Below are 24,132 nucleotides of genomic sequence, written 5' to 3'. Positions count from 1 at the left end.
TATTTTTATAGTACTTACATGTACAAAGTGCTATATCAGCATTAACTAATTGATCCTCACAACACCCCATGCAAGTAGGTTGACTTCCAGCACCCCAGAGAAGTCTGTGACAAAGACACAGATAAAGTGTAGTTCTGCTGTAAAGCATTCAGCTGCCTTAACTACAAGAACATCCTTGCTCTACCTGCCTCAAGAGAATATTGTTTTCCTCTGTGACTACAAATTTTATGACAAAATGTAACAGACAGAAACAGGGAGTTACATATGTAGGAGTAGTCCTGTTTTATAGGAAGCATAGTCAGGGGTAAATGTTTGGGAGACTTTCTGAAAGATGTTGTTGCTAAGTGGGTCTCCCAAATAAGAGATGTGGATTGTATTTCCAACGTGCTCAATAAGGATTGTGAAGATTACAGAATTATTACTACCATTTAGTAAAAGAAGTGAATCTAGAACACATGATCTCCTGGTTGCCCCTACTGTTCAGAGCTTCCACTCCATGTGCTGATTGCTGAAGTGATGCAACAGGGTCAGTTTTACAGGATAGGAAATAGTGACCTCCCTCCACCATCCCCCCCCAAAAGTCTTAACTCAGCCATATCTGGATGGATTTTCATGAGGCTAGCAAGAGACTGCCCCTGACCTTAGGTACCCCCTTGTTACATTTGACAGTCCTGCTGCAGACCATGAATATGGAACCATCTCTTTTTTTTTAATAAGGGAAAGTGTTAGGTTATCTAAATAGAGGTTATTGTTCTCCTTATAATAAACAGGAAAAAAAATCTTTGATGGTTGTGGGGAGGGGGAGAAATTCTAGCATATGCACTTTGGGCAGGTTTTGTGTGCAGCTTCTGTGTTTTTGTTTTTTAAATGTTAAAGCAACCTGCGAATTAAAAAGGAAAAGCAAAATAAGTTAGCATTATTTAGTAGATAAAAAGGTAACTGGGTATTTAGCGTATTACTAATAGTTAACTTTATTTCCAAAAACATTGTTACTAATTTGCTGAAAAGCATTTTTTACTTTTGAATACTTTTATTACATATTTTGTGGATCTTAATTTTAAATTTGCAGATCACCTTTTTAATATCCTTGGCTCTTTTTAATTTAGACCATGTTGGGATGAAATAGTTTAACGTATTTACTGTCTCTGGGCTCTTTTGTGTGTTTGTGTGTAAATATATTTTCACTTCCTCTTATAACTTGCATGACCTGACTTTTTAAAAAATGAAACAGGTTAAAATACATGCTTCAGGATAAATGTAGAATACTAAGTCGTGTTTCCTGAAAATAGAAATGTTGACAGCCCCATAACTTTTGCAGCTTTATTACAACAACTTTTTCTACATTCTGTGTAGAGTTGCCAGTTTTGGTTGGACATGTTCCTGGAGGTTTCATCACATGACCATCTTTATTTAAAGATTACTCTTTAATTCCTGGAGATTCCAGGACAATCCTGGAGGCTTGGCAACCCTGATTCTGTGATTACAGTAGTTGTCCACATACATACATTTGTATTAGGTAACAAAGAAGGCCTGGTCTACGCTAGAAAAGTGTACTGGTTTAGCTAAATTGTTATAAAAATTGATCAAGTTAAGTGGGTGCAAGCAAGGTTAAGGTGATCAAGATAAAGTGTGTCTGCATTAGAGGTTTGCAGCTATGTAACTAAATTGATTTTAATGCATTTTGGTAGCATGCAAGGGCTAAATGTGTATTGCCAGAGGGAATATTTTATATAGAAAATATTTATATCAAGCTTCTGTCCCAGAATACAGTACTTACAGCGGTAGGAAGTTTGGATTGGGGGTGGGGAGATGTTGGAGGAAAAATAGAAATGTTAAAGTAGTAAATAATTCAGGAATAATAATTTCTAAGAGAATTCTGTGATTGCTTTCACATTTAATGAAGATTTTATACTGTGAAAAGAATCTCAGCAAGTTAAGACACGGTAGTACACAGTAGAAAATGCAGGAATATAATAACCTAAGCATAATATATAGGTCTGGCATGGAAAAATTGTCTCTTCAATGCTACTGTAATATTCTAATGTGGATTATCTTGAAAAGAAAAAACAAAACCCTAAGGTTTTACTTTTAAGACATAAATAGCATATTTTCAAATGATAAACTTTTTACCTACTTGTATTTTTAATTTTTTTTAAAGGCAAAAATGTAATAACTGTATTTATTTAATTTGCAGAGCACCAGAGATTATACTGGGGTTGCCGTTTTGTGAAGCCATAGACATGTGGTCGCTGGGGTGTGTGATTGCAGAGCTGTTCCTTGGGTGGCCGCTGTATCCAGGAGCCCTGGAATATGACCAGGTAGTAGAATAGCTTTATGAATGACTTTGTATTTTAAAAGAATGCATCATTTCTTTATTCTAGGCTAAATTCATGTGCTGTGATTTTTCTCATGTGAAAGATAAACCTGTACTACATTGTTTAATGGAATTAGATTACGTGAAAGAGTCCACTTAAATAATTTACATTTGATTTTATTAAAATTTTCTGAAGGAAAATACTAAATGTTCAAAGTATTGAGGTACTATGCTAGGCATTGTGTGTCAGGTTCTCAGCTTCTGTAAATTGGTGTAGCCCCATTGACCCATTAACGGAGTTATGCCTATTTAAAGCAGCTGATAATTTGACCCTATTTGTACTCTGCAACATTCTAGATAAATATTGTTGATATGGAGACAAATAGGTGTACATCCCTCATCAAATACTGTAAATTTTTCTCATTTTTGTAACCCACAATCTGTTACTTGGAATTAAATTCTAGTCTTCATACAGATCCTTTCTTTAAAGATACATGTTGAAATCTCTGTTCCACTGAGGGATCTGTGTTCCTACTGCAAAACTCTAGACTTCTGGGTTATGCCCTGTTTTTGAGTGCCATCTCTGCAGGAGAGACACAGCACATGCTATAACCTCCATATTTCCTTCTGACTGTTAAAGGACTTATGGCTCAACCTGTACTGCAGTTTTCTGTCTCAAATCTGAAGGGTTTTTGTACGTTCTTGGTACTTCATTTTATAGTTTTTTTGGGGGTGGGGGAAGGGGGAATAAAATGTTTATGTCATTGGGATTTGTGGCAATGTCAGCATGTTAAGGCTCAGGGCCTCTTAGTTCCCTATTTCCTTGGACTTCAGTCAGAACTTGCCTTTCCTCCTTAGCCACATGTCCTTATGCGCACACGTGCCGCCCTTTGTCAGGCTTCATCTCCATTGCCTCCAAACCTGGCTTCATTCCATATGTTCGCTAAAAAAAAAAGTCAACATAATTGCTAAAATAACAACTCTGACCGAGGTTCTAGCATCTCTTGTCTGGTGGACAAAGCCACAGAAAGTTTGAGTGGGGACTCCTTTCCTCATACCTACACCTGAGGCAACTATCATTACTGATGCTTCACTCTTAAGCTGGGGAACTCATATTGACCATTATACTGCAGCCCTCTTAGAGGGGACATGCAGGTTTACTTCTCACTTTCCCTACCACTAACTGGGGAGAGAAATATCTACAAAACAACATCCAGTTATTGATTTAAGCTTCAAGGTGTTGCTACTTATTGCTTCTTGCTACTAGTACAAGAAACAATTGTAATAATGCTTATGTGTCATAAAGTTAAATGCATGCTTGGAGACTTGCTAAACACACAATGAAAAAACAAACAAATGTTGGATTATATAACCTTACAACACAGTCGTAAGTAGAGTGAGGCACTTGCCCAAGGGTCAGATGCCTGAAGGCAGGGAAATGTTAGAAAACCATGTTATTAATTTTAGTCAAATATATATATTAAATAATGTTAGAGAAATGAATATTCACATATAGTATTATAAAAAATAAAGGAATTTTTGCTTTTTGTATTTCTCTTTGCTGATGCAGTTGTTCAAAACTTAGCTGAAAAGGCTTCATGGTTGTGTAAACCAGGAAACCTGGTTTGTCTCTCTTATCTGTAAAATCCTCTATCTATGCAAATATCGGAATGAAGCAAAGTAGTATGAGAGAATTGTGAGCTCCAGGTACACCCGCCCTCTCCCCCCAGCAAGACAGCTAATAAATAAAAACCCAAGGCCACAAAAATAGGCCAGTAAGATAAAAGCAACTGGATGGAACCAGAGGGATTGAGAGCAGAGAATAGATGATAGAAATTGACAGATAAAAGGAAGTTTTAACAGGATAAGCAAAAATATTAGTTTAGGTTAGTTGTAATTTATGCATGAGAATGTTTTAATTAGGAGTTTAGAATAGACAGGTACACAATTGAGGTAACCTGGTAAAGTTATGGAACAAGAGGTAAAAGATTGGTGATTGACAAAAAAGAGTGGAGGAGACACAGGGAAAGACTAATCAAACATAGAAACCAGGGATTTAAAGAGAGTCGTCCTGTCCCTGAGGATGGTAGTTTGATTATCTTTCTTGCCTTATCTGTTTTTGCATGCATAAGTAATTCATAGGGGATAATACATTTATCTTAAAATTTACAAAATAAAGGCTAAAAGAAACTGTTTAAGCCTAAATTGAAGTGGATCTTATTTTTCACCCAATATTTAGCTGACGAGAGGTACTATTTAGGCAATTCTAGAACTGAATAGTGAAAATCCCCTAAAGAGCTCTTCTAGATACTACTGTCATTGTTTTATATATACCCACTCCCCCAAACCATTTGTAAATATTTTTTGCAAAATAAAATTGGCCCAAAATAAGTAGAAATCCGACAAAGGTAACAGGGAAGATTTAAATACCAATATGGCAATCTCACTTTCACAGAATGTTGCTAGTATAAACACATTCCAGAACTTCACTTTTACTGACAGATCATTGCATGGTCTCAAGAATGTCGGCCAAAATTATTGCTGTTTCTTGATATAGTTTTGCAAATTAAAAAAAATGGAAAAAATATAATGGTCTTTTGGGATTTTTTGGCAGCTCATCTCTTTCTATAATACAGACTCCAATTAACCTGAAATTCTTAATCTGATCTTTTACAGTTTATATTCTGGAGAACTTCATCTGTGTCCCTATAGAGTTAACAGTGGGTTACAAGGCTGCTTGAGTGGGGAATGAATCAGTCAGTTGCCCTCTGTGTATGCACTGTTTTAAAGTTAATGAGAAATGTACAAAATGTGGAGAAGTACCTGGCTGTGGTTTCAAAATCATATTTCCTCTTTTATAATTTGCCACACAGAAAATTCAGGTTCAGCTAACTTCAAAGATCTGATTTAAACTCACAACAGAAAGAAAATGTAAAGAGAAGGCTGTAACATGTATTCACTTATTGAACATCATATGATGTTCTTAGATCCCTACAATACTCATGCATAACAATGTGAGTTAAGGTAAAAATATCAGTCTTAGCTTTGATTACTCTGTCATGTTTTTAAGGATTTAAGTCAAATCTTTGACACTTTTTAATATTTCTGATGATCCAACATTTTAAAATTGCAGTACCTAAAAAGAAACAAATGGTTGTGAGGTGATATGATTATAGTATGATGGTGTGGCTTGTTAATAATATTCACTGTTTTGAAAAGATATATATATATAACGCCTATCATACCTTCTACACCAGTGGTTCTCAAACTTGTTCCGCCGCTTGTGCAGGCAAAGCCCCTGGCGGGCCGGGCCAGTTTGTTTACCTGCTGCGTCCGCAGGTTCGGCCGATCGCGGCTCCCAGTGGCAGTGGTTCGCTGCTCCAGGCCAATGGAAGCTGCTGGAAGTGGTGGCCAGTACGTCCCTCGGCCCACGCCGCTTCCAGCAGCTCCCATTGGCCTGGAGCAGTGAACCTCAGCCACTGGGAGCCGCGATCGGCCGAACCTGCAGATGCAGTAGGTAACAAACCGGCCTGGCCTGGCCTGCCAGGGGCTTTCCCTGCACAAGCAAGAGAACAAGTCTGGGATCCACTGTTCTACACTAATGGTAATTTATAGATAGGTTTCAGAGTAACAGCCGTGTTAGTCTGTATTCGCAAAAAGAAAAGGAGTACTTGTGGCACCTTAGAGACTAACCAATTTATTTGAGCATAAGCTTTCGTGAGCTACAGCTCACTTCATCGGATGTATACTGTGGAAAATACAGAAGATGTTCTTATACATACAAACCATGAAAAAACGGTTGTTTACCACCACAAAAGGTTTTCTCTCCCCCCACCCCACTCTCCTGCTGGTAATAGCTTATCTAAAGTGATCACTCTCCTTACAATGTGTATGATAATCAAGGTGGGCCATTTCCAGCATAAATCCAGGTTTTCTCCCCTCCCCCCCCCCTTTTTTTTTTTCCATACACACAAACCCACTCTTCTGTTGGTAATAGCTTATCTAAAGTGATCGCTCTCCTTACAATGTGTATGATAATCAAGGTGGGCCATTTCCAGCACAAATCCAGGGTTTAACAAGAACGTCTGAGGAAGGGGGGGAGAGGAGGTAGGAAAAAACAAGGGGAAATAGGTTACCTTGCATAATGACTTAGCCACTCCCAGTCTCTATTCAAGCCTAAGTTAATTGTATCCAATTTGCAAATGAATTCCAATTCAACAGTCTCTCGCAGGAGTCTGGTTTTGAAGTTTTTCTGTTGTAATATCGCAACTTTCATGTCTGTAATCGCGTGACCAGAGAGATTGAAGTGTTCTCCGACTGGTTTAGGAATGTTGTAATTCTTGACATCTGATTTGTGTCCATTTATTCTTTTACGTAGAGACTGTCCAGTTTGACCAATGTACATGGCAGAGGGGCATTGCTGGCACATGATGGCATATATCACATTGGTAGATGTGCAGGTGAACGAGCCTGTAGCTCACGAAAGCTTATGCTCAAATAAATTGGTTCGTCTCTAAGGTGCCACAAGTACTCCTTTTCTTTTTGCGAATACAGACTAACACAGCTGTTACTCTGGAGCCTCTGATAGTGTGGCTGATGTTATTAGGCCCTGTGATGGTGTCCCCTGAATAGATATGTGGGCACAGTTGGCAACGGGCTTTGTTGCAAGGATAGGTTCCTAGGTTAGTGGTTCTGTTGTGTGGTATGTGGTTGCTGGTGAGTATTCGCTTCAGGTTCGGGGGCTGTCTGTAGGCAAGGACTGTCTCCTAAGATTTGTGAGAGTGTTGAGTCATCCTTCAGGATAGGTTGTAGATCCTTAATAATGCATTGGAGGGGTTTTAGTTGGGGGCTGAAGGTGACGGCTAGTGGCGTTCTGTTATTTTCTTTGTTAGGCCTGTCCTGTAGTAGGTGACTTCTGGGAACTCTTCTGGCTCTGTCAATCTGTTTCTTCACTTCCGCAGGTGGGTATTGTAGTTGTAAGAATGCTTGATAGAGATCTTGTAGGTGTTTGTCTCTGTCTGAGGGGTTGGAGCAAATGCGGTTGTATCGCAGAGCTTGGCTGTAGACAATGGATCGTGTGGTGTGGTCAGGGTGAAAGCTGGAGGCATGTAGGTAGGAATAGCAGTCAGTAGGTTTCCGGTATAGGGTGGTGTTTATGTGACCATCGTTTATTAGCACTGTAGTGTCCAAGGAAGTGGATCTCTTGTGTGGACTGGACCAGGCTGAGGTTGATGGTGGGATGGAAATTGTTGAAATCATGGTGGAATTCCTCAAGGGCTTCTTTTCCATGGGTCCAGATAATGAAGATGTCATCAATATAGCTCAAGTAGAGTAGGGGCATTAGGGGACGAGAGCAGAGGAAGCGTTGTTCTAAGTCAGCCATACAAATGTTGGCATACTGTGGGGCCATGTGGGTACTCATAGCAGTGCCGCTGATTTGAAGGTATACATTGTCCCCAAATGTAAAATAGTTATGGGTAAGGACAAAGTCACAAAGTTCAGCCACCAGGTTAGCCGTGACATTATCGGGGATAGTGTTCTTGACGGCTTGTAGTCCATCTTTGTGTGGAATGTTGGTGTAGAGGGCTTCTACATCCATAGTGGCCAGGATGGTTTTATCAGGAAGATCACCGATGGATTGTAGTTTCCTCAGGAAGTCAGTGGTGTCTCGAAGGTAGCTGGGAGTGCTGTTAGCGTAGGGTCTGAGGAGGGAGTCTACATAGCCAGACAATCCTGCTGTCAGGATGCCAATGCCTGAGATGATGGGGTGCCCAGGATATCCAGGTTTATGGATCTTGAGTAGTAGATAGAATATCCCTGGTCGAGGTTCCAGGGGTGTGTCTGTGCGGATTTGATCTTGTGCTTTTTCAGGGAGTTTCTTGAGCAAATGCTGTAGTTTCTTTTGGTAACTCTCAGTGGGATCAGAGGGTAATGGCTTGTAGAAAGTGGTGTTGGAGAGCTGCCGAGCAGCCTCTTGTTCATATTCCGACCTATTCATGATGACAACAGCACCTCCTTTGTCAGCCTTTTTGATTATGATGTCAGAGTTGTTTCTGAGGCTGTGGATGGCATTGTGTTCAGGATGGCTGAGGTTGTGGGGCAAGTGATGCTGCTTTTCCACAATTTCAGCCCGTGCACGTCGGCGGAAACACTCTATGTAGAAGTCCAGTCTGCTGTCTCGACCTTCAGGAGGAGTCCACCTAGAATCCTTCTTTTTGTAGTGTTGGTAGGGAGGTCTCTGTGGGTTAGTATGTTGTTCAGAGGTGTGTTGGAAATATTCCTTGAGTCGGAGACGTCGAAAATAGGATTCTAGGTCACCACAGAACTGTATCATGTTCGTGGGGGTGGAGGGGCAGAAGGAGAGGCCCCGAGATAGGACAGCTGCTTCTACTGGGCTAAGAGTATAGTTGGATAGGTTAACAATATTGCTGGGTGGGTTGAGGGATTGCTGTGGCCCCTTGTGGCATGTAGTAGTTTAGAAAGTTTAGTGTCCTTTTTCTTTTGTAGAGAAGCAAAGTGTGTGTTGTAAATGGCTTGTTACAGTAAAACATCTTGGTGTAGACAGTTAGTTATAGACCTGATACAATGTCCACTGAAGTCAGCAGAGATACTCCCATTGTTCTAAATGGATGTTGGATCAGGCCCTATATAGTGAAGGATTCCAAAGTACTTGACAAACAATATCCTGAAATTTCACTCACTGCTGAAATGCAGCCTTGTTTGGAGTGAAAAACATATTCACTATGTAACAGAGCACAACAACGTATAAAGGAAGTGAAAAACTTCCAAAGAATACTGTATCTAACTGAAAACACAGGGACAATTTTAGGTGGGTAGAATGTGAGTAGCCAAATGAAATTTGGCTGGAATGTGGGGAGTTAATACCTGTATCAAAAGGGGTCTAACATTTTTATATAGCAAAATTTTGCAAAATGGCAATCATCAGAATATTCGGAGAAAATGGAACAAAAAATTAACTCTTCTTTTCACTATGGATATATATGGTCTTATCATTAAACAGTGTGGAAATTCTTTTAATACCTTTTGAAAGAACTGTGGCATACACCTAACCCATCCCACTGTAAAATGTTACTTGTGCTGGGACCCCATGCATCACTTGGTTTCAAATATGATTTTTGAATTATTAGAAGAATAGTGCCTTGTATGTTCATTCTAAGGGGAAAATTGAGTATTCATGTCATTCTGTCCTCTTCTGAATGGAACAAACATCTTTCCTGAGCTTATCTGTAAGGCCTCAGTTCAGCTCTTAATAAGGATTTGAATGAGGGGAGGATGGTGACTTTGTGAAACTGCTCCCGGAGAGCATTCCATACATATGGAGTCATGATTATTGTGGAGTTTGCAGTAGTTTTGAACCAGTAAGTAATGTAAATAAAAGACTCATTGCTGACCAAAATTATGTCCTTGTTTAACTATAGTAGTTTAGATGCTTGGCTATTTAGCAAAAAGAACAGGAGTACTTGTGGCACCTTAGAGACTAACAAATTTATTTGAGCATAAGCTTTCTTGGGCTACAGCCCACTTCATCGGCTGCACAGAATGGAACAGTTGACAAATGGGCCATCTTCATTATCACTACAAAAGTGTTTTTTGTTTTTTTTCCCTCCTGCTGATAATAGCTCGTCTTAATTAATTAGCCTCTTACAGTTTGTATGGCAACTTCCACCTTCTCTGTATGTATATATATATCTTCTTACTATATGTTCCACAAGTACTCCTGTTCTTTTTGTGGACACAGACTAACACGGCTGCTACTCTGAAACCTTGGATATTTAGGGTTTTCTCCTGCTAATACATGGAGAGAGCAATACACAACTTTTTAAAGTACCGATTCTCTCCTGCGTAAGAGTTGTTTGCCCACTCTCAGTCCTCTTTTCATTTTTTAGTGTGGGAAATGATGAAGTGCAAGTTTCTATCTTTGTAGATCATGATTTGAAAACAAAAAGTTAAGTTCCTTCTACTTTTTCCTCCTCCAGATTCGTTACATTTCACAGACTCAAGGTTTGCCAGGAGAGCAGTTGTTGAACATGGGAACGAAAACTGCAAGATTTTTCTGTAGAGAAACAGATGCACCATATTCTGGTTGGAGGTTAAAGGTAAAAAGTATTAAATAATTGAAAAAATAGTATAATGCATACATACGCCACATAGGCCAAATTAAGGTTTCTTATTTACAACATGGCGATCTTATTCAAAATTTGCAAAACTAAGATAGAATTATGTCTTCTATCTAAGTAATGTTAGGCCAGCCCTACTCTACAAACCTACATTGGTATAACTGCGTTGCTCTGGGGTGTGAAAAATCCACACCTATAGGTGATGTCTTAAGCAGGGTTATGTCAACGAGAGATCTTCTCCCTTCAACATAGCTACTGCCTGTCGGCATAGCTAATCCTCCTCCCCAATGGGAGAAGCTCTCCCTTCAGCGTAGTAGCGTCTTTACTAAAGTACTATATCGGTGTAGCTGCACTGTAGCGCTATATGTGAAGACAGCCGCCCAGACCTATGTGGTTTAATTTCTCTGCTGTATAAAGAATTAAGTAGCTCCCATGTTATCTCTGGAGTGGGACCCACAAAGGCTTAGGCAGTATTGAGTAAAGAGCCAAGTACAGATAACCAATGGAGTTAAATCTTGGTGAATGGTCATGAAATTCTGAAGCAATAGTAGCAAAATAAAATATCATTCCATAGTAAGTTGTTTGGTTTATTTTGCTTAGTATGTTTAAAATGAAAAGTGAGGATTGCTAACTGGGTGTACTGTTGGTGCAACTGTCCACAAATTAATGCCTTTTGGGCCCAGGTTATGTTAGAGCTTTCTAAGTGCTTCAGTGTGGTTATTCCTGATCTCCAACTTTGATATTTCTGTTGGATCTCACTTTAACTTCCATCTGATCTCTTTCAGTATGAATGGATGTGAATGAGGCTTTTATTGGCTAGAGAATGTATCTTTTTATGTTGGATACAAGACAAGTCACCCTTCTGTCTCTGGTTATTAAGATTGTTAAATCTCCCATACCAGACTAAACAATCTACTCTTTGGAGGGAGAGGAAAGGGAAATTGTTTCGATGTATGGAGAGCACAGCTGAACTATTTTCCAGATAGTAAGAAAAACATTGCTGAATCTAATGTAGATAATATGCTGAGGAAGCTTCTCTTTAATGTACTTTTAAATAGTGGTGGTTTTTTCTTTTGGGATCATGCAAGAGTCCCTACTGCAGGATGAGGGTGGGACTCGGGTGGTGCTTTGTTTTATTTACTTATTTTGGGGAAATTATAACAGAAAGTGAGGAGCAAGGTATTTAGTTTCATTATGCTACTGTCTTGGTGTATATACTTGTCCTTTAAGCCTTATTTGTTTATGATGTTTTAATATTTCAGATACTTTCTCTGTCACTGTAGCTCTGAACAAATAAAATGTACTTGAAAACAAAACAGAAAAAACAACCCTGTAAGAAGAGAGAAATTGAAAGGGGCATGATTCTATTTAAAGTGATGCTGTCACCTCGTTTAGTTCCAAAAGTTAGTGGTAGATGAATGTGTAAAATAAACCAACAACAAACAAACAAAAACCTTTTCTGTAAGAAACCAAATACCAATAAAAAAGTTTTCATAAAGCATGTTTTTGTTAGATGTTCACTATTTCCTGAGTTGTTTGCAAACCAGATACTGTAGTATAGCATTGTGATTATTCAGAAGAGCCAGGAAGTGAAATTGGCTATTTTTGTTTTCTAAACTGACTGAAATACAAAAAGTCAGCAAAAAGCATAACAGTAAAATAAATGTTAAATTAAAGTCTCTCAATTGTCTAAAGTGTGATTACTAACAGTAAATATTTTATACTAACAGTGTCCTTTTAACTGACGGAATGTTTGTTTTTTTCCCTTTTAAGACACTGGAAGAGCATGAGACAGAGACAGGGATGAAGTCTAAAGAGGCCAGAAAGTATATTTTCAACAGTTTGGATGATATAGTGCATGTGAGTTCTCAAGTATTTTTCCTTTGCAAGCAATACAGCTGAGAGATGCACAATGATTTATTTTTAAACTTTTATCAGTTAGATTTTGTGAATTAGAGTACATTCTGGGAATATTTTCCATTCATCCATACCTGCCTAGTGTGCTTCTGTGGAAATGGTCCATCTATGCCTGTCTAAGTTCCTTGGTGCATAGATCTCGTCGTCTTTTGTTGTTGTGTGATTGTTGTGCAGTTACATTTGTCCTGGTGAAAAAGATCTTAAATAATGTGCAGTATATTCCATATTCTACTGTAACATCTACCAATCTAGGTAAAATGATTCTTATATCTAGGTTTTTGTCTATAGTAAAAGTATCATTTGTCTTCATCCTTTTTCTAGAGACACTGACAGCTTCCCAAACCCTTTTGTTTTTAACTAAACTGCATCCTTATACTTCCACTGCTTTATGTGCCTTAATCACTAATAAAAGGAAATCTCCTCCCCCTCTTTCTTCTTTGACATCCTGAGAAAATACTCAATTCCATTTCAGGACTGGTGTTACTGTACACATTTGAAATTGTCTTCTTCATGTACTAGCTCTGTTCTCACAGCTCAACCTTAAAAAAAAATGAGTAATACTTAACATTTATTTAGTATTTTCCACTTTCAAGGCAAAAATAAGTAAGAGGATCTGGTGGTTTTTGTTGCTTTGAATCTTTTATTCCTCTATTTTCAGAGGTTGGCAAAATCTTCCACTTAGTTCTGAGAGACTTCCAGTGGCATGGAAGCAGACAGAGAATCTCATCTGGCTTGTATGTCAGGCACATGGGTTCCCTAATCTGAGTGAGCATCACTGATTGAAAATGTATCAGTTGAAAGAAAACACTTCCAGGGATGATGATTTGAGGCAGGTGCGGGCACCAGTACTACTGATAACTGGGTTTCTTTTTCAAGGATTCTAATCTCCACCTCCTAAACAGACTGTTAAATTTCAAATCCCAAATTTGGAATGACAGGTGGTATAAGGCTTTCAATAGATGTTAGGTGCACAGGTACTGTCAGAAGAGCAGTTATTTATACAGTAAAATCTTGAAAGGTGTTTGTTGGGTCAGATTCATTAGCGCCAAGATAAACATGTTTGCACAAGCTAATAAATTCCAAATATTTCACTTGGCCCTACTTTTTAAAAGCAATACATGTTTGAAGTGGAAAAATTTAATGAAAGGAACCAAAGGAAGTATTATCAGTATGCATGTTTGTTTTATCTGACTTTTTAAAAAATTGTTCCATGCCAGGTGAACATGGTGATGGATCTGGAAGGAAGTGACCTATTGGCAGAGAAGGCAGATAGAAGAGAATTTGTCAGTCTGTTGAAGAAAATGTTGCTGATTGATGCTGATTTAAGAATTACTCCAGCTGAGACACTGAACCATCCCTTTGTTACCATGAAGCATCTCCTAGATTTTCCACATAGCAACCAGTATGTTATATACAGTAATAATAAAGCAGTGTTGTGTTAGACCTACAACAGTGCTTTACAGTCAAATTGATGTGTGTGGGGTGGTGTGTGTGTATGTATGTGTGTGTATATATGTATATATATATATATATATACACACATACATACACACACACATATATATATATATATATATATATTCTGTTGCTTAAAATTTATAGAATGCTAAGTATGTATAGTGTTGAGATGCCTAGAATACAAAATTCCCCATGCTGAGGCGCCAATAGTCTTAGGGCCTGATTCTAAAAAGAACTGAGTACCCTCCATTCTCATAGAATTGGTGTTCAGAATTTAATAGAATCAGGCCCTAATTCCCAAGCCCAATTAAAGTATTTTTAAAATGCTAGAAATAGATACTTGAACAATAAATAAATAGATAAATAAAATAGATACACAGAAGTCTAACAAAGGAGAGAACTTTTCATATGTCTAATCCAGCGGTTCTCAAACTATGGGCGGGACCCCAAAGTAGGTCATGGGTCACCAGGGCTGTCGTTAAACTTGCTGGGGCTTGGGGCTGAAGCCAAAGCCCAAACCCCACTGCCCAGGGCCGAAGCCCTCAAACTTTGGCACCCTCCCCAGGGCAGGCGGGCTCAGGTTTTGGTCCCCCCTTCCTGGGGTCTTGTAGTAATTTTTGCTGTCAGAAGGGGGTCGCGGTGCAATGAAGTTTGAGGAAACCCTGGTCTAATCCATCACCTTCTTTTGGTACATACCCCAATTATTAGCAGATACTCAGCAATACTGTTAGACACTAGAAGCAGAAAATAGTTACAGTTTATCTTTCTTGATATTAAACCATAGATTCAATAGGTTTACCATTAATTGTAAGAATTTTGGGCTTTTAGAGAAGAGATGCTCATAAGCATAATTCTAGCTGTATCTTGCCTTACGGAATCGTAAAATCATAGGGTTAAAAGGGATCGCAAGGGTCATCTAGTCTAACTTCCTTCAAAGATGCAGGATTATGTTAATCATGAAATTTGTGTTTTCCGAATCATTTCTCCTTCCTCCAGTGGAATTAATTAATTATAGTTTTTAAAATGGAAATTTTAAATAAAAAAATTCTCTTCTTTTAACAGAGTGAAATCTTGTTTCCATATCATGGATGTCTGCAAATACAGATCAAACTCATATGACATAAGTAATTGCAATAAAACGCCACTTATAAGACCAGTTGCCTCAGGCAGAGCTACTAATCTGACTGCAAACTTCACCAAAATTGGCACAGTGAGGAGTCAGGTAAGAACTTTTGGCTATTAACTCTATTAATTTAGTTTCTCATTTTGATTTCAAAATATGATGCAGGAATCATATTTGACAGTAGCTGCAAAATCTTATGTACATTTTATTTCCCTTTTCTAGAGTTGTTCACTTTTTGTTCAGTTTGAAAAAGTTAGTTTTCTAAGCCTGATTTCAAAAACGTTTAGGTTTTGACTTGTCATCCTGAAAATGGTTTGCTTTATTACAGTGCCCTCGAGTGGTCAAATGGTATTTCTTCATCTGAAATGTTTTGAAACTTCAATTTCAGTTTTCAGAGTAGCAGCCGTGTTAGTCTATATTCGCAAAAAGAAAAGGAGTACTTGTGGCACCTTAGAGACTAACCAATTTATTTGAGCATAAGCTTTCCGATGAAGTGAGCTGTAGCTCACGAAAGCTTATCCTCAAATAAATTGGTTAGTCTCTAAGGTGCCACAAGTACTCCTTTTCTTTTTTCAATTTCAGTGGAATTAATTAATAATTATTTGCTGTGTGTGTGTGTGTGTGTGTGAGAGAGAGAGAGAGAGAGATGATGATAAAATATACATTAATTTAGTGTGCTCATCCATGCTAAATTTATTGTTTCAGGCATTAACTGCATCTGCCCATTCAGTTTTACATCATGGAATACCACTGCAGGCAGGAACTGCTCAGTTTGGTTGCAATGATGCTTTTCAGCAGGCACTGATTATATGCCCTCCAACTATCCAAGGTAGGATTAACTGAAATTGTTTCATTTTCTGAATTTTGAAAAGCAGCAGCTGTTACTGGAGTCGTTAATTGTCTGTATTTTACTATAAACTTTATCTGAGAAATTTACAGTTCTGCTATAAAAAAAAAAAACTCCCCAGACTGAAACTGGAAATATTTTGATTAAATAAATCTATCTGGATAATAATGAAGTCCTACCATTGCATTTCTAGGTGAATTTTCCTCATATTTTAATCCACAGCCCTCTGAATGAAATTGAATGCTAAAACAGGAATTTATTAGCCTCTCCAAAATGTTTTGCTAGCTTTCTGCCACTGCCCTGTTGTACTTTTGAAGTGTAATATGTAGAATAGATCAAGCTGAGATATTTTAACTCATGATGTGAGAAAGACTAGCAGAGCATGGTCTCTGTTCAGACTAGATTTGACTGAGACCGTTATAGTGCAAAGCACATATATCTTATTTGAGAGAGACCTGCTAAATTTTCTGATCTTTTACATTTATGCCTTCATGTTTGGTGAGATAGCAGATGTTAAGACATAAAATATAGTGTAGTTCATAAAGTTCATTTTTGTGAAGGTAAATGTTGTTACATATACTCAACTTTGGTTATATGTGACTCTAAGCATACATGATTTAGAGTTCTCTCAAAGCTTTCAAAAGTTGCAGAAACCACTTATTAAGGCAGCCCAAAGGAAGGTCTGTATACCATATCCTAACATCCAATTGTCAGTTTTTTCTCCTTACAGCAGTTTAGGAGCTCATTCACTCATTTTACCTGTGGGATTCCAGGGCAGATGTTGTCTTCTTAAAACTAGAGATCCTAGCACCAGGCCAAAAGGTATTGCTATGAACTGGAACTGCTATGTTTCTAGCACAAATCTGAAATACTTTCTTGTTTTTAGATATGTCTGCATAGATGTAAATAATAATGTGATACTGTGCTCTATAATGTCAGAGAACAAGATTTGATTTCTGTCCCCAATCTAACATGAACAGTGTACTTTTGGTGTGGGTAGAGTGTTGTTTATGTCAAACAGCAACCTGCTTACCAGTTGAAAAGAATGACAGGGTCTAGATCCAAAGCAGTCCTGTGCAGTCCCCATCTTAAATGAGGATGATCACAGCATGGGATCTTAAGGCTGTGCATGTGTGAAATAGGTTTAAAGTTTGGGCAAAATAGGGAGAAACCTCTTGGGGTTTCAGTTAGGAATGTTGCAGATCCATGGAGACAGCATGTATAATTACCCTGAGTAATTGCCGCTCTGCTGGATCCTACAATTACTGTGTGTCATTATGATGAACTAGGACAGTTGCATCTGACCATTGCAGCCTGAACATACTGTTTCAAAAAGGTCAGGTGGCCACAACTATGCTTTGTGGCAGGTTCTCTGCCCTGTTGTGTTCCCATTATGCTACTCGGGCAGCACAGACACAGCAGAAGCCCACCCCCAAGTCTCCTTGCAAGGAATTCCCACTGTGGGGGAATCTCCAGTGTGCATAGAGCTCCTATGCCTCCCCCATCGCTCCTGGCGCATAGGATGGGTCGGGTGGAGAAGAAGAGTACCTTGAGCATGCTACTCTCTGGCTCATGGTCTCTTGGGGATAATAGCCAGCTTGCACAAGTTGAACAACCTCTAGCTCTAACCTGGGCTGGATAATAGGATCAGTGAGTTAAAATTGGTGGTTGATTCTCCTCTTTTAGGCTATCATTGGGTAATTGTGGAGGAGAAGGGGGCCGTCCTTTGCTGGTGCTTCCTTAGACTCTGGCAAAGCCAGCTGAGCACCTATCCTGCTGCTTAGGGGCTTCCACAGCTTGGTAGGGAACCCATCTAGATCTTCCTATGGCTAATTCAAATATTTCAGATTAAAAATTACAATTCACAGAATATATTTTTAATTCATAATTAAATACAAATCTTAACAGAGTTGCCCTCAGGGCAACTTGGACTCTTGAGTCAAATGTTGGACACCACTGTACTTGGTAGCCGCCCAAACAAGTATGAAACCAAAATATTCAGTGCAGAATGCTTTACTTTTTGGCAAAATAGTCTGAAAAATGGTAGGAACAGTCACTCTAAGCCTGATCTGAGCCAGTGACTTAGATGTAAGGATCTGTGTCCAGTTCCCCATCAGAATGAATTTTTCTTTTACTATGAGAACCTTAAGTTCGGGTCTAGAGCACATAACTGATTCCTTGATTTCTTCTGTATTAGCTTTATGATGGTTCTAAATTTCAGCTTTAGGTCAGAATTTTATCATAATTCTGATATTCATCTTTAGCCAAATACTCCAACAATGTTTTAAAAGCTGAATTATGACTGTAGCCCACAGGAGTCTGAGAGTCCAACTCCCAAATGATTCATGCATCTGCATGATATTTTGGCATGTGCAATTCCAGACTCTTAAGGCTTATGGTTTTTCAGGCCAGAAAATCCTGCAGCCCATGCAGGGCCTGGTGAAGGAAAGTGGCTATCCTTATGCTCTCCAGGAATCTATCTTTGGGAGCATGGAGTAGCAGTGGAATTGGGGTAGTGGACCTTGTGGAAACTTCATGCTCTGAGGCATTTCTCTGTAAGTGTGAGCAATGGATAGGGGTCTTAGAACAGTGTGGTACGATGGGTCCTGGAAGGAAAGCAATAGGAGAAATGCTGAAGGGGACGGGCAAGAGAGATACAGAAGAAGAGGACAGAAAACAACAAAAAGGAAGGGGGAGGGAAAATCAAACAGGACATAAAAAGGAAAATGGATTTTTATAGAGAAAAAATATAGAAGTGGGAGATGAAGAGGAAACAATCAGTTTTAAGTTTAGTAATTTATTCTTATCTTTAGCTAAAACACCATTTACAGTTATCACATGAACACCAAAATTAAGCATTTGATATGCACCTACAGGCAGCACCATCAATAAAATTTATTCCACCTTACCTTTGGGGATATTGGTTAAATTGCAGTGTCCTTAAGGGAAGGAGATAACAAGTTGGCAGAACCTTTCCTTACAATAATTCTGTAACATCCCTTTGAGATAGATGTTTTGGAATTCCTGAAAAGAAATCTTCAGATAATGCCTAATACCCAGTTATTGGAAATGATTGGTAGCCGATGAGGTGACAATGTTAGCATACAAGTACTTCCTCTGAGGCAGACTAGAAAATAACTGGAATACCACAGGGATGTGTACCTTTCTACATGTATATAAGAACATAGATTAAGCTTTATTCCCCTAAACAAGCACATGCACATCATGTAAACAGAGGTTTTATTGTTTGAAGGACTTGTATCAGACAGTATCTGGAATCTGACAGTAGATATTTATGGGAAGAGACTCTAGTTTTTGCTGTTTGTATTTTTTAAAATCAACCCATCAGATATAAACTGTTTTGACAAGAACTGTCTTTCTCATCTCAAGTCACTGTCAACTATGGAGAAGAGAAGACAATTTAGGTGACACTTGGGTGTTGGATTTCAGTCTGGTTGTATTCTTTCATCTTTGTTTTTTCTCTGAAGAGGTTACCCATTGCTGCAATGCACCTGTATTGAGAGGGCATGTGTTCTTGTTGGAAAATGGCCAGTCTTTGAAAGGGAAAATGAAATCATTATGAGAGCTGCAGGTGTTAAGGAGTTCTTTGTAAATTATGCTAAATCCCGCTTAATTCTCTCTCACCAACTGGAAGTCATAGAGACCCTGATAGACATAGGCTGAGGAAAAGCCTTTCTACTTAAATTCAGAACCCAAGAAAACTTACCCTTTCTTAAGATAAAGATAGAGCCAGCAGGTGTTACCAACTATGTTATTCATAGCTGTTGCCTCTATCCTGGGTTTCAGAACTTTCTGAAAGCTTTGAGTACACCAGCCCAAAATGTTATAGACTATTTGAGCCAAACATATAACTTTATGCACAGATTATTTCCTTCTGAGTATACTAATTATAGGTAAGTAATTTATTCTCTGCTAATGGTACCTTTTTTTTTTTAAGATGCATGTTACTATTTTAGTAATACCTAATAAATAGGATATTGAAAAGGAGACAGTACAGGAAAAAATAGTTGTCTTTGGATTCCATTGCCTGCTTTTAGTAGTGTGCTGAACTCCTGAATTAGAGTCCTAATTTAGTCATAGCTTGAATGGGGGAGAACAAACATACTGGTTTCAGCCCCTCTGTGACAAGCTGAGTTTTTGGTGGGGAGATGATGGGAGAGAAATGTTAACAATATTTGGTGCTGTTCATCATTCCCTGTTTGGCTTCTGTGTAGAATATCCTAAGTGCTGAGTCTTGCTGCTCTTGGCAGAATTAAGGTGCTGCTGCTCTATATGGTTGGATGGAAGAAATTACTCAACAAAGTTTTTTAAATTCCAAGCCTTTCGTCAAACAGTTACAACTTAGTATAGCAATGTGGCATGTTCAAAGATGTTCAGTTGATTGAAATAAAAGATAAAAACAACCTCCTAATGCATAAATGAATGTATAATCTTAGGCAGTAGTTTCCTGTCACCCACATGTGTATGGCTTAGTAATTGACTGCAGTGTGTGTCATGTAAAAGGCAAGACCAGAAGTCAAAATTAGTATATTCTCATTGACAGTAGAACCTGCAGTGAAAGAAAACAGTTCTATTAGAAAATGCTGTTGAAAAAATAAAAAATTACTGCCCCCCTCCCTATTTATATTGTTAGGTCATCTGAAAATTATTGGGTGGCTTAAACATTGCACCATTTTTTATCTGTGACTGTCTGAGTCTGGTAAAGCCCAGTAGGGATGACAAGCCATTAAAACACTCATAGAACATTAGAGAGGGTGTCTTTCCTGGACTGCTCTTGCTGTAATATTTCAGGTGTGTGTCAGTTCACAGTGCCAGAACACACACAAGAGAAGCAGGTTGTGGGTTGGCTGTCATGGGCTCTGCTGGAAAGATTTTATGGATTGTAGGGAGACTCAAATATTGGTTCCCCACAGAAGATCCTAAAACCAGACAGACGCATGGGTGGCATGTATAAGAGGCTTGAGGAGACTTACCCTCCCCAAAATAAAAAAGGCTGGCCATGCAGGGGGAAAATGCTGGATGTGGGTCACCTCCACTTTTTTTCCTGCCTTCAAGGCAAGTGATGTGGGAGGAGGTGAGGGGAATGAGCGGTGGGCGGGACCTTGGGGGAAGAGGTGGATTGGGGCTGGAAGAGGGCAGGGCCTCGGGGGGGAAGAAGTGGAGTAGGGTGGGAAGAGGTGGGGTGGGGTGGAGCCTCAGGGCGGAGGGGCAGAGCAGGGGGCGGGGCCACAGTCTGCATACCGGTGGCCCCCCACTTTTAGGGTACTTCCAGTGATCCTGGAGTAGCCTTCCCAAATGAAAGACTCATATGCCACCTATGGACAGAAGGGGTCCATGTATGTGGTTTCCTTACAGGCATCGCTGTTAAGAGCTAGAGGAATTGATAAGGACACCTTGTGGAAAGAAAATGTTAGTAGGTAGGAAGTGATTGAGTTCCATAGGACTCCGTGGGGAGCAGTGAAGTTAGCCATTGACCCCCCCCCCAATGTTGTTTTTCCTTGGCTGCCCTGCAACCGAGGAAATTTGTAATAGATAGTAAAACTCTCAGCATTGTAGAAAGCTTTTAGCATGAGTCATTCTGCTGAGGATAAAATATAATTGGTTCTTTCTATAGAATGTGTTCTCATAGTGATTACACAAATTACAGTAACACACACTTGAACAGATAGGTACTGAAACAAAATCTCCTAAGGCCTTGTCTACACTACGAAATTAGGTCGATTTTATAGAAGTCGGTTTTGTAGAAAGCGTTTTTATACAGTCGATTGTATGAGTCCCCTCACAAATGCTCTAAGTGCATGTAGTCGGCGGAGTCTGTCCACAGTACCGAGGCAACCGTCGACTTCCAGAGCGTTGCACTGTGTGTGGCTATCTCACAGTTCCTGCAGTTTCCGCCGCCCATTTGAATTCTGGGTAGAAATCTCAGTGCCTGATGGGGCTAAAACATTGTCGCAGGTGGTTCTGGGTACATATCGTTAGGCCCCCCTTCCGTCCCTCCCTCCCTCCATGAAAGCAAGGGCAGACAATCGTTTTGTGCCTTTTTTCTTGAGTTAGCTGTGCAGACTCCATACCACGGCAAGCATGGAGCCCGCTCAGCTAACCGTCACCGTATGTCTCCTGGGTGCTTGCAGATGTGGTACTGTGTTGCTACACAGCAACAGTTTATTGCCTTTTGGCAGCAGACAGTGCAGTATGACTGGTAGCCGTCGTCGACGTAGTCCAGGGTGCTCTTTTAACTGACCTCGATGAGGTCAGGGGTGCCTGGGCAAACATGGGAGTGACTCAGCCAGGTCTTTTCCCTTTTAAGTTTCGTCTCATGGTGATTCAGTCCTACTGGCAGTGCACTGTCTTTTAATCTGCAGCCAGCAGAAGACGATGGCCAGCAGTCCTACTGCACCGTCTTCTGCCGAGCACCCAGGAGATGACGATGGCTAGCGGTTGTACTGCACAGTCTGCTGCCAGCAAGATGTATAAAGATAGATGAAGTGGATCAAAACAAGAAATAGACCAGATCTGTTTTGTATTCATTTTCTCCTCCCTCCCTCCATGAAATCGATGGCCTGCTAAACCCAGTTTTGAGTTCTGTCCTTGAGGTTTTGAGTTCTATCCTTGAGGGGGCCATTCTGTTTCTCGCAAAGCCACCCCCTTTGTTGATTTTAATTCCCTGTAAGCCAACCCTGTAAGCCATGTTTTCAGTTGCCCCTCCCTCTACCAGAGCAATGGCAAACAATCGTTTCACGCCCTTTTCCCTGGATTGCCCGAACAGGAGCAGACGCCATAGCACAGCAACCATAGAGCCCGTTCAGCTCACCACAGCAGTTATGAAGTGAGCTGTAGCTCATGAAAGCTTATGCTCATATAAATTGGTTAGTCTCTAAGGTGCCACAAGTACTCCTTTTCTTTTTGCGAATACTGACTAACATGGCTGCTGCTCTGAAACCTGTAAACACCTTGCACATTATCGTGCAGTGTATGCAGAGCCAGCACCTGAAAAACCAGGCGAGGAGGCGACGGCAGTGCAGTGTTGAGGACATGAACACACTTTTCTCTAAAACCACGTTCCCCCACAATTTGGAGATCATGGTGTTAGTGGGGCAGGCTTATGCCGTGGAACACCGATTCTGGGCCCAGGAAACAAGCAGAGAGTGGTGGGACCGCATAGTGTTGCAGGTCTGGGATGATTCCCAGTGGCTCCGAAACTTTCGCATGCGTAAGGGCACTTTCATGGAACTTTGTGACTTGCTTTCCCCTGCCCTGAAGCGCAAGAATACCAAGATGAGAGCAGCCCTCACAGTTCACAAGTGAGTGGCAATAGCCCTGTGGAAGCTTGCAACGTCAGACAGCTACTTGTCAGTCGGTAATCAATTTGGAGTGGGCAAATCTACTGTGGGGGTTGTTGTGATGCAAGTAGCCAACGCAATCACTGAGCTGCTGCTATCAAAGGTAGTGACTCTGAGAAATGTGCAGGTCATACTAGATGGCTTTGCTGCAATGGGATTCTCTAACTGTGGTGGGGCGATAGACGGAATGCATATCCCCATCTTGGGACCAGACCACGAGGGCAGCCAGTACATAAACCGCAAGGGGTACTTTTCAATGGTGCTGCAAGCACTTGTGGATCACAAGGGACATTTCACCAACATCAACGTGGGATGGCCGGGAAAGGTTCATGACGCTCACGTCTTCAGGAACTCTGGTCTGTTTAAACGACTGCAGGAAGGGATTTACTTCCCAGTCCAGAAAATAACTGTTGGGGTGTTGAAATGCTTATAGTTATCCTTGGGGACCCAGCCTACCCCTTAATGCCCTGGCTCATGAAGCCGTACACAGGCAGCCTGGACAGTAGTCAGGAGCTGTTCAACTATAGGCTGAGCAAGTGCAGAATGCTGGTAGAGTGTGCATTTGGACGTTTAAAGGATCACTGGTGCAGTTTACTGACTTGCTCAGACCTCAGCGAAACCAATATTCCCATTGTTATTGCTGCTTGTTCTGTGCTCCCCAGCCTCTGTGAGAGTAAGGGGGAGACTTTATGGCGGGGTGAGAGGTTGATGCAAATCGCCTGGCCGCTGAATAAACGCAGCCAGACACCAAGGCAGTTAGAAGAGCACAGCAGGAAGCGGTGCACATCAGAGAAGCTTTGAAAACCAGTTTCATGACTGGCCAGGGTACAGTGTGACACTTCTGTTTGTTTCTCCTTGATGAAAACCCGCCCCCTTGGTTGACTCTAATTCCCTGTAAGCCATCCACCCTCCCGCCTTCGATCACCGCTTGCTTGCAAAGGAAATAAAGTCACTATCGTTTAAAAAACATGTAT

At 40.1% G+C, this 24,132-nt stretch overlaps 1 protein-coding gene across 10 annotated transcripts in view; it reads left to right on the top strand.

The window, feature by feature from the left end:
* The window catches only part of HIPK3 (homeodomain interacting protein kinase 3), a 157,440-nt gene that overhangs the window by 109,814 nt on the left and 23,494 nt on the right, over positions 1-24,132 (top strand). For 5 of the 10 annotated variants that reach the window (XM_043550170.1, XM_037899873.2, XM_037899874.1 and 2 more), the window contains 7 exons: positions 2,195-2,318; positions 10,312-10,431; positions 12,226-12,312; positions 13,587-13,771; positions 14,890-15,049; positions 15,656-15,779; positions 16,512-16,619. In XM_043550170.1, the coding sequence (XP_043406105.1) occupies positions 2,195-2,318; positions 10,312-10,431; positions 12,226-12,312; positions 13,587-13,771; positions 14,890-15,049; positions 15,656-15,779; positions 16,512-16,619 (908 nt within the window). The remainder of the gene's footprint in view (positions 1-2,194; positions 2,319-10,311; positions 10,432-12,225; positions 12,313-13,586; positions 13,772-14,889; positions 15,050-15,655; positions 15,780-16,511; positions 16,620-24,132) is intronic. The other 5 variants (XM_043550171.1, XM_037899877.2, XM_043550167.1 and 2 more) reach the window with 1 other exon arrangement.

This window comes from Chelonia mydas, chromosome 6 (assembly GCF_015237465.2).
Source record: "Chelonia mydas isolate rCheMyd1 chromosome 6, rCheMyd1.pri.v2, whole genome shotgun sequence".
NCBI classification, from domain to species: domain Eukaryota; kingdom Metazoa; phylum Chordata; order Testudines; family Cheloniidae; genus Chelonia; species Chelonia mydas.
This window is presented reverse-complemented; position numbering and strand designations above follow the sequence as displayed.